Raw genomic sequence first — 10,516 nt, 5'->3', positions numbered from 1 at the left:
GTTTGCATCAGGTGTTAAAACCAACTGTACCAAAACACGGAATTGGACGACTATTTAAGGTGACTACGAGACGTTTTCACAGGTTATGAAACTGCCTCAATTTAATACTGATAGACGTCAGCGCAGCCCACTGCGTGGTCAGACAGCAGTCAGAGTTCTGGCGGGAGGATGTGAGAGCTCTTCACTTCAGCATGTAAATCCCGTGCTGCGTCACAAATTCCGCGTGGCCAAAAAAACACACACACACACACCAGTGCCGAAACACACAATGGCAGCAAAAATAATCATTGGTTGTGGACATCGGTCCAGTTTTGCTCATCGGACAGATGCCGATGTATTAAAAAAAAAGTGACTAATACCGGCCGATAACGATTTGATTGCTGATATATCGTGCATCCCTAATATACTGGAGGAAATAAGTATTTGACCCCTTGCTGATTTTGCAGGTTTGCCCACTTACAAAGAATGCAAAAATCTACAATTTTAATCATATGTACATTCTAACAGTGAAAGACAGAATCCCAAAGAAAATTCCAGAAAATCACATCATATGAATTTATTAAAATTGATAACCATCTGATGAGGAAAAACAAGTATTTGACCCCCTGGACAAACAGCATGTTAATATTTTGTAGAAAAGCCATTATTGGCCAGCACAGATGTCAAACGGTTTTTATAGTTGGTGACAAGGTTTGTGCACATTTCGGCAGGGATGTTGGCCCACTCCTCCCTGCAGACAGCCTCCAAATCATTCAGGTTCTGAGGTTGTCGCCTGGCAACTCGAATTTTAAGCTCCCCAAAAGATTTTCAATCGGATTCAGGTCTGGAGACTGGCTAGGCCACTCCAGAACCTTGATGTGCTTCTTCTTCAGCCACTCTTTTGTTGCTTTGGCGGTGTGCTTAGGGTCGTTGTCGTGCTGAAACACCCATCCTCGACCCATCTTCAGCTCTCTCACTGAGGGAAGGAGATGTCGGTCCAGAATTCCACGATACATGGCCCGTCCATCCTCCCCTCAATACGATGGAGTTGTCCCGTCCCCTTGGCTGAAAAGCACCCCCAAAGCATGATGTTGCCACCACCATGCTTGACGGTGGGGATGGTGTACTTTGGGTTGTACTCGGTGTTCTTTGCCCTCCAAACACGACGAGTTGAGTTGAGGCCAAAAAGTTCTATTTTGGTCTCATCTGACCACATCACCTTCTTCCAGGCCTCTTCTCAGTCGTCCAGGTGGTGAATGGCGAACTTCATGCGGGCCTGTACATGTTTCTTCTTGAGCAGGGGGACCTTGCGTGCGCTGCAGGATTTCAATCCATGACGGCGTGGTGTGTTACCAACCCTTTCTTTTTTGTAACTGTGGTCCCAGCTGCCTTCAGTTGATTCATCAGTTCCCCCCTTGGTTTTGGGATGATTCCTCACCGTTCGCATGATCAGGGACACCCCACAAGGCAAGATCTTGTGTGGAGGCCCAGACCGAGGGAGGTTGGCGGTGGTGTGGTGCTTCTTCCATTTCCTGATAACTGCACCGACAGTTGATCTTTTCTCTCAAGTTGCTTTCCGATTCTCTTGTAGCCCATCCCAGCCTTGTGCAGATCAACAATCTTGTCCCTGATGTCCGTAGAAAGCTCTTTGGTTTTGCCCATGATGGTGATGTTGGATGCTGGTTGTTTGGGTGTTGACAGGTGTCTTTTTATACAGGTAACGAGGTGAGGCAGGTGTATTTGATGTAGATAATTGGTTCGGATTGGGGCTGTGTCTTAAAGAAAGACTAACTGGCTTGTAGGAGCCAGAATACTTGATGTTTGTCCAGGGGGTCAAATACTTGTTTTTCCTCATCAGATGGTTATCAATTTTAATAAATTCATATGATGTGATTTTCTGGAATTTTCTTTGGGATTCTGTCTTTCACTGTTAGAATGTACATATGATTACAATTGTAGATTTTTGCATTCTTTGTAAGTGGGCAAACCTGCAAAATCAGCAAGGGGTCAAATACTTATTTCCCCCACTGTATACCTATAATTTCACCTGTTTATTCTTTAGATAGAGGTTCATCTCATATATAATTGACAGTGAAACGACTACGCTGAAGTTAGCTTCCAGTTCAGAGCATCCAATTAATGACGCTGAAGTTCTTCCAGCTTACAATTCAGCAGTTAAGAGGAAACTTGAGGGACACTTAACGCTGAAGTTGGCTTACATTGCTGAGCGACTGATCCTTAGTTCTTCGCATCTCTTACTGTTGTGAAAGTGGGTTGAACATTTTAGGTAAAGTATTAATGATGTCTGAAACACACTTTTAGATTTGTGAAAGCTTCATTTCATGAAGAAAGATAGAAAGATAAGAGACAGAGCCACTGTGCTTCAGTCACCAGTGGTTACACAAACTTCTGGGCAGTTCAGTGCTTGTTTAGTTTTTTACCTTCCTAGTGTTTACAGGCAGTTATGTTTACTGTAACGGTTATGTTTACTGTAAAGTTACGGTAGGGCTGTGCTATTAATCAAATTGTAATTGCGATTACGATTTCTGCTCCTAAAATAACAAAAACAGAGTAATCGAGAAAAACGATTATTTTGTCTTGTGTTCTGAATGGAAAAAAAAAGGTATTAAGGGAAATTTCACAGTTCATCTTTCCAGCCGTCAATGAGTATTTGCGTTAAATAATAGTGATTGCAATATTGACCAACAAAAAAAAAAATCCATAATTGAGCCCTACGTCACGGGACTCTCATGCCGCAAAACTGACTGATGAGTGCTGTCGGGGATAAGTGCCTTTGGCACAACAGGTTTTACATGATTGTCCACCTCAGGGTGACGTCGGGTAGCTCCAAAAGTTAAATCGGTCTTAACTTTTTGCCGCAGGCATTCAAAACTAATGGAAAGACCTGGGTTTTTGCTGGACTGTCTGACAAGTGACTGACGCAGTGTGTGTGTGTGTGTGTGTGTGTGTGTGTGTGTGTGTGTGTGTGTGTGCGCGTGTGCGTATGCGTGTGTGTGTGCGTGCGCATGCCGCAAGCCAGTGCCTCACTAGAGCATTGGCATTATGCACGGCCGTACTATCTTTGGCTGCTCCAGTATAACCATACAGACCTCTACAAATGTCAGACTGCTCGCTTGTAAATGTAAGGCATTTGAACATGCCCAACGGCGCATGGTTTATGGTGAGTTTGTTAAGCTAACACTGGAGAGTGAAAAGAAAAAGACGGCACCCAGCACTATTATTTTTTTTTATAATTATAAATTTGTCATTGTTACTGTTATATTGCTGTATGAAGACTGCTGTTCATATTGTTGTAGGAAGTTTGATGAATATATTATGGCAGTTGTTAATTAATTAGAAAAGGCTGATCAAATTTCGAATGAGTTTTAAATGAAGTCTGTTACTAAAGGCAATACATACAATGCTGTACATTTCTATAGTTCCCCAATGCACCTTAAATTATTTTAGTTTATAATTTCTTTTTTTATTCTTTAACAATAAGGATCATGTTTGTTCTGCTTCCATGTGCATTGTATTTGGCATTCTTAGCACACAATTTGTGTTGTCCAGTAAACTGGGACTATAATTTTGGAGGATTGTACAATTTTAAGAACATATCCTAACTGTACAATCCTCCCAAATTATAGACTTAGTTCACTGGACCAGTAACTATCTAGTGATGTAGGCTAACGTACATTCATGTAACAACAGGGAGAGGACACCTTAATGGTTTTTGACCTTATATTTTGCCTGGGGGGAAATAACTGATGAATATACTCTGTTCCATTCATGTTTATAGTGTGCATGGAATTTATCACTTTATTATCTTTATAGTTTCTAGATTTTACAGTGCAATTTCTTCAGTGTCTTTATTTTCTATGTCCATATATACCAGGGAGCAAGGCATATAATATGTAGAGAAGGAAACTCGTCCTCTATAAAAAATAAAAAACGCGAGAAAAAGCGTGACAGATAATAGCGGACAGACTAAATGATAATAACTAAAAATATACATTTATGAACTACTGCTCTTAAATGAAACCATTCAATGTGTCACTTGTCATTTGCAAAAACAAACAGCTCTACACTTTGCATTAAAAGCGAGTAGTAGAAGTTAATATGACTTAGGAAATTAATATTTTAGCCAATGAGAGAGAGGGAGGAACAGAGTGAAAGAGATATTTACGCTTCATATTCTAGCGTTATAGAAAATGGATCTTCATGGTAAATTTCCTGAGTTATCTTCTGCTTACTTTTAAGGCAAAGAGTACAATTGTTAATTCGTGCAAATGATTAGTAGCCTCATCATTGAATGGTAGGATTATGACGGTTTCCATTCAGAGCAGTGGTCAGTTAATGTATATATTTAGGCTGCTTACGCATTCAGTCGGTCCGTGATCGTCTGCTACACTTTCTCTCGCTGTTTCGTTACAGCAGCCGTGTTATTTTCTTTTTATTCAAATAATGTGTTTCACGTCATCATACTTCCACAAGAAGCTGCTGCTCACTCTGTATAAAGTATGTACAATGCGTCTTTTGAGGAAATCCGTGGACGCGCATCTATCTGAATTAGTTCATTAGTTAGATTTGTAAGTTTGTAAGTTGTAGAGTCATAATAAAGTGTGTTTGTCTGAACTTCTGCCTGGAAGAGTCTTGCATTTGGGTCCTCGTGCTGAAACCTGACAATATTTTACTACCACTTTCCCAGTCTAACACTTATCATTTTGGGGGAAAAAATGCAATGAAAAGAAGTAGGCAGACAGCAATTTAACTGTGACAAGGAAACCTTTTATTTTTACAACACATCTCACATCATATTATATAATTAGAAACAGCTGATCAGGCAGTTGTCTTTATTCAGCTGCCTCTTTACCCTAAAAACACAAATAAAAAAAGTGTTTAATCAACTTTATTTCAAACAAATCTAACTGACTGAGTATATTTCTGTCATAACTTTTTTTAAATTAAATTTAAAATTAAAATGTACGTCTTTATTGGTATGTTTACCTTGCCAGAGTCACGGCTCTTCGCTCTCAGCTTGTTGACCTGGGACTCTGCGATGTCAGCGCGCTCCTCAGCCTCCTCCAGCTCATGCTGCACCTTCCTGCACTTGGACAGATGAGTGTTGGCCTGCTCCTCCTGAAAAAACATAGAGATTGGCATCTTTGAATCTCCTAAAAGACCAAAGGTAATCTTCAATTGAAATACATCTGCCACAGTATCAAACTTTCAGTGTTGTGTAAATCTATATATTGTCCTTACCGCCTCCTCAGCCTGCCTCTTGTAGGCCTTGACCTTGAGCTGCAACTTGTCAACTAGATCTTGCAGCCTGGCAACGTTTTTCTTGTCCTCCTCAGTCTGTTGAAGTGTATTTAAAGTAAATAAATGTTTTTGTAATAAATATGTTAAGTTGATTTGTATGACAACTAACAAAATAACTGTACCTGATAGGTGAGCTCCTTCACCCTCCTCTCATATTTGCGGACACCCTTAATGGCATCTCCTCCACGTCTCTGCTCAGCTTCAACCTCTGCCTCCAGTTCACGCACCTTCAATGAACAATAAGGCAATAAGAATACATATTTTTTTAATAAGTTCAGCTCTGCAAATTCCTTCTTTCTTTCTTACCCTGGACTCAAGTTTCTGGAGCTGCTTCTTGCCACCCTTCATGGCCAGGTTCTCAGCCTCATCCAGGCGGTGCTGCAGGTCCTTAACAGTGACCTCCAGGTTCTTCTTCATCCTCTCCAGGTGGGAGCTGGTATCCTGCTCCTTCTTCAGTTCCTCAGCCATCATAGCAGCCTAGAGGAGGCAGCATAAAATGTTGATTAGAATAATCTTGAATAAACACATTGGAGTGAAAGTAAGAAGAATTAAAATGTAAACCCACATCAGTGATGGCCTTCTTGGCCTTCTCCTCTGCGTTCCTTGCTTCCTGAACAGTGTCATCCACTTCACCCTGGACCTGGACCAGGTCAGACTCAAGCTTCTTCTTGGAGTTCAGAAGGCTTGTGTTCTAAAATGCAAAAAATGATTTAGGCACTTTAGTCATCACATGTCTGATTTTCACGTTACTTAAAATGTCATTAGATTTTTTAATTATTGAAGAAATGATTGGGCTCGTTCACCTGAGAGTGCAGAAGTCCAACACGCTCACTGGCATCCACCAGCTCCTGCTCAGCAACTTTGCGACTTCTCTCCGTCTGTTCCAGAGCAACTCTAAGTTCCTCGATTTCTGCTACCATCAGACCATTTCTGCGATCCACCATAGCAGCTTGTTCCTTGAACTCCTCCTGTGCTCTGACAGCATCATCAAGGTGCAGTTGTGCATCCTAGAGAAAACATATCAGGACAGTATTCAAGAAATATGCCAAAATGTACCAGCACTGATCATAGTCTGTGCAACAACTCTGTGTCTAACAATACCTTCAGCTGTGCCTGCACATTCCTCAGCTGCTTCTGGGACTCAGCGGCCTGGCGATTGGCGTGGCTCAGCTGAATCTCCATCTCATTCAGGTCTCCCTCCATCTTCTTCTTGATTCTCAGGGCATCGTTTCTGCTCCTGACCTCAGAATCCAGATTGCTCTGCATGGAGTCAATCACCATCTGGCTGTTCCTCTTGATCTGCTCCATCTCCTCATCTTTCTCTGCCAGCTTCCTATCCACCTCACCCTTAATCTGGTTGAGCTCCAGCTGGACATGCAGGATCTTAGACTCTTCGTGTTCCAGAGTTCCCTGATGATATCAAAGAATTAAACATTAATCTCTGCCTTCAAACCTTTTTAAAGTATGATTGTCCATGATTTAGATTTTTTTTCAGAACATGTCCCCAAAAGAAAGTATACCTCAGCCTCTTCAAGAGCTGTCTGGATCTCAGACTTTTCAGTCTCCACCTGCTTCTTGGACTTCTCCAGCTCATGGATACTCTTGCCAGTCTCACCAATCTGTTCAGTCAGATCTGAGATCTCCTCTGCAGAGAGATACATGCGTTTTATATTGTTAAGCCTTAGAATGTAAAGTATAAACACTTTATTCCAACACATGTTGAATACAATGTAAGAAATACATGTGTTGAATACAATGTAACTTTTACATAATGTAGAACTCACGTTGCAGATTCTTGTTTTCACGCTTCATGGTCTCCAGCTGATCCAAAGCTTCCTCATAAGAGTTCTTCATCTTGAACAGCTCAGTGCTGAGTGAACGAGTCTCCTTCTGGGCTCCCTCGAGCTCTGGCTGACCCTCCTCGTACTTCTGTTTCCACTCTGCCAACACCTGAATAACACGATTGGTTATGTGGCAATATGAGGAAAAATATATATAGCTTTCATTGTTTGTATGGCTTGGCAACACAAAGTAAACAATGCTACCTTGTCAAAGTTCCTCTGCTTCTTGTCCAGGTTGGCAGCCAGCCCATTGGCCCTCTCCACATCAATCATGAGGTCCTCCACCTCACTCTGGAGCCTCTGTTTGGTTTTCTCAAGAGAAGCGCACTTGGAATTCACCGCCTCAATCTGCTCCTCAGCCTCCTGAAGACGCTGAGCCAGCTTTTTCCTGTTTGAAAAAGGTAAGATTTGTTTCCCACTGAAAACTATGAAGTAACCTAAAGCCTTAGTGACAATAATTTGCAGCGTGAGTTCTTGTATTTTGAGTGTTGTTTTGTTGTTTGTTGAAGCCTTAATATTCTTAGAGTAGCGAGTATTTCAAAATAACAGGTTTTGGAAAGGGGGATGGGCAATTTATAATCAGCCTATGTTGTTATTAATGGTTAGTTATGTTTATAAAGATCTAGATGAACATATGAAGGCAGAGCTGTAAAATGTTTGCTCCAAGGTTGAGTTATGATAAAATGATACACTGGCCATTGAATTGTTTGAATGTTACTCACTTGGATTCCTCAAGCTCCTCAGTGCGCTGGATAGCATCAGTTTCATACTTAGTTCTCCACTGAGCCACCTCACTGTTGGCCTTGGACATTCCACGCTGCAGCTCAGCCTTGGCCTCTTGCTCCTCCTCAAACTGCTCCCTCAGCAGATCACAGTCATGGCGGGCTGATTGCAGTCCATGGGCAAGAGCATTCTTAGCCTGGTTTAAGACATATGATTGAATTTACAAAATTCCTGAATCCCAAACTAATAATATCAATACATATTTATCAGTTTCTTACCTTAACCTCCTCTTCAACATGTCTTTTCAGCTCCTCAATCTGCTGTGTGAATGCCTGTTTGCCTCTGGTCAGCTGGGAGACAAGAGCTTCTTTCTCTTCAACTTGACGGCTGAACTCACCTTGTGTGAAAGATGTCACGATACATTAGTTTGTGACACGTTTCTCAATAACATACACAACAGATCATTAACTGATAGCTTGTACTGTAGATACCATTTTCTGTCAGGAGACGTGCTCTCTGTGCACTTGTGTCATTGATTTGACGGACATTTTCATCATTCTTGGTCTTCAGTTCGCTGAGTTGGTCCTCAAGAGTACGGCACATCTTTTCAAGATTTCCCTAATGAGTAAATAGAGATGAGATCAGTGATCCGATTTGATCTATAACATACTTTTTTTTACTGTACTAATTTGGGTTATACAATAGCATGTAATGTATTGTGTACCTTTGCTTTAGCAACATTCTCCATGTTGCTGGAGAGGTCATCAATCTCCATCTTGTATTCACTCTTTTCCTTCTCAAGCTTCTGCTTTACACGCTGGAGGTTGTCGATCTGCTCTCCCAGCTCAGCAACGCTGTCAGCCTGCTTCTTGCGAAGAGCAGCAGCAGTGGCTTCATGCTGCAGAGTGGACTCCTCAAGATCACGACGGAGCTTCTGGAACTCAGCTTCACGCTTCTTGTTCATCTCAATCTGAGCAGCAGTGGCACCACCGGCCTCCTCCAGCCTCTCACTGATCTCCTCAAGTTCCCTGGAGAGGTCAGCTCTCTGCTTCTCAACCTTGGCACGAGCAGCACGCTCAGCCTCAATCTCCTCCTCCAGTTCCTCAATACGAGCCTGTTGAATTTAGATATAAGGTCTTTCAGTAAACTTTCACTTTTAATACACAAAATTTGAAATATCAGAAATGGTTTCTGTAAAACCATATATGACCTGGAGCTCCTTGATCTTCTTCTGAAGCTGAGCACCCAGTGACTGCTCATCTTCAACTTTGCTAAGGAGCTGACTGATTTCAAAGTCCTTCCTGTGAGAAGTTTAGATGAAGTACATAAGAGTTCATGCAGTTGACATTTTAAAAGAATGATTCTTGTTTACAAATTCAAAAACTGTTACTTTTTAATTTTCTCATCAGACTGCTGCTTCTCATTCTCAAGATCCATGATGGATTCCTGGGCCAGTTTTAGATCACCCTCAAGCTTTCTCTTGGCTCTCTCAAGGTCCATACGGAGCTTCTTCTCTTGCTCCAGAGAACCCTCAAGCTGAAAATTAGATTAATTTTTAATCATCAAATTCAAGAATCCTTCTTTGCCAATCCAAGAGACTTTGTAAACTTACATCATCCACTTGCTGCTCAAGTTTGGTCTTGGCCTTGGTCAGAGTGTTGACTTTGTCTTCCTCAGCCTGCAGGTCATCAAGAGTCTGCTGATGAGCCTCCTGAAGGGCTTTCTTTTCCTTGGTCAGCTTAGCAATGCTCTCATCTTGAGAGGCCATCTCCTCAGTCAGGTTCTTAACCTAAATGTGCAAGACAAATCTTGTCTTTAAACTGTCATCATTATAATATTACTTGATATGCTGTACAGATTATTACAGTTTTTCCTCTGGATTCTTTTTTAATGGGCAGGTGGGGGAAGGGTTATCGTTAGGGTTGGAAATTAGTGGGGGTGCACTAGTATCTACGCTACCAGCTTGTAACAGCAATGTAAAATAGCAAAGGGTCAAATGCCTTTCCTTTACATTACATTATGAAGAAGAAGAAATAAGAATGAGTTCTGTTTCAGTCTTTGGGTGAGAATAAAATCGGTTTACTACTGTGAGTCCGTTCAGCTTGACATATATCAACCACAGCTAATGAACAATTCCAGATAAATAACGCATTTAGCAGTGCCCATATAGCATCACATTTTTAACATAACCTGGAAAAGTTTGAGTAAGTGAGTACAGCCTGTCATGTGAATATGTCTCCTGCAGCAGGGGTGTTGCAGATGGACTGCAGGATACACACACTTCTTTTCTCATCTGGGGTCAGACAAACGGTAAATTTAATAAATTCAGTCACCGTAACGGTATTTTCTTAGCCACTGTGGCTGTTCTATTCCACGGGACCTGCGTGAGTGTGGCTTCCATGAGAATTAGCCGTCAAGGCTTTTGTCCCTGTTTATCACTCTGCATGAGGTGAAAATGCTGTACTTGTGCTGTTGCTTGGTTGTCATGACTTTGCGATTGATTGACGTCCTTTCATTGTTCCAGTTGCTCAACCTCAGCTCTGTAGAGTCGGGAAATTGGGACTTAATGAAAAAGTTAAATTCTGAAGCTGTGGCGCCAATAATTCTGCAGTGGCGGGTCTCCCCTCTGGAATGTATTTAGCGGGAAAACT

At 41.7% G+C, this 10,516-nt stretch overlaps 2 protein-coding genes across 6 annotated transcripts in view; both read right to left on the bottom strand.

Moving 5' to 3' along the window:
• Positions 1-4,745: 4,745 nt before the first annotated feature.
• The window catches only part of LOC114559750 (myosin heavy chain, fast skeletal muscle-like), a 63,756-nt gene continuing 57,985 nt past the window's right edge, over positions 4,746-10,516 (bottom strand). The window contains exon 41 of the mRNA XM_028584590.1: positions 4,746-4,853. Coding sequence (XP_028440391.1) covers positions 4,833-4,853 — 21 coding nt within the window. The 3' untranslated portion in view covers positions 4,746-4,832. The remainder of the gene's footprint in view (positions 4,854-10,516) is intronic.
• Positions 4,746-10,516, bottom strand: part of LOC114559751 (myosin heavy chain, fast skeletal muscle) — a 48,722-nt gene continuing 42,951 nt past the window's right edge. For all 5 annotated transcript variants that reach the window (XM_028584591.1, XM_028584592.1, XM_028584594.1 and 2 more), the window contains exons 22-39: positions 9,478-9,654; positions 9,256-9,401; positions 9,076-9,166; positions 8,590-8,979; positions 8,357-8,483; positions 8,144-8,262; positions 7,865-8,061; positions 7,347-7,530; positions 7,086-7,251; positions 6,822-6,946; positions 6,403-6,711; positions 6,105-6,308; positions 5,867-5,992; positions 5,608-5,778; positions 5,424-5,528; positions 5,242-5,337; positions 4,987-5,118; positions 4,746-4,853 (exon numbers count right to left, since the gene is read on the bottom strand). In XM_028584591.1, coding sequence (XP_028440392.1) covers positions 4,833-4,853; positions 4,987-5,118; positions 5,242-5,337; positions 5,424-5,528; positions 5,608-5,778; positions 5,867-5,992; positions 6,105-6,308; positions 6,403-6,711; positions 6,822-6,946; positions 7,086-7,251; positions 7,347-7,530; positions 7,865-8,061; positions 8,144-8,262; positions 8,357-8,483; positions 8,590-8,979; positions 9,076-9,166; positions 9,256-9,401; positions 9,478-9,654 — 2,886 coding nt within the window. In that variant the 3' untranslated portion in view covers positions 4,746-4,832. The remainder of the gene's footprint in view (positions 4,854-4,986; positions 5,119-5,241; positions 5,338-5,423; positions 5,529-5,607; positions 5,779-5,866; positions 5,993-6,104; positions 6,309-6,402; positions 6,712-6,821; positions 6,947-7,085; positions 7,252-7,346; positions 7,531-7,864; positions 8,062-8,143; positions 8,263-8,356; positions 8,484-8,589; positions 8,980-9,075; positions 9,167-9,255; positions 9,402-9,477; positions 9,655-10,516) is intronic.

The sequence above is a fragment of the Perca flavescens genome, chromosome 8 (assembly GCF_004354835.1).
Source record: "Perca flavescens isolate YP-PL-M2 chromosome 8, PFLA_1.0, whole genome shotgun sequence".
In the NCBI taxonomy this organism is placed as follows: domain Eukaryota; kingdom Metazoa; phylum Chordata; class Actinopteri; order Perciformes; family Percidae; genus Perca; species Perca flavescens.
The sequence above is the reverse complement of the archived record's forward strand: the minus strand, read 5'-3'. Positions and strand labels throughout refer to the sequence as shown.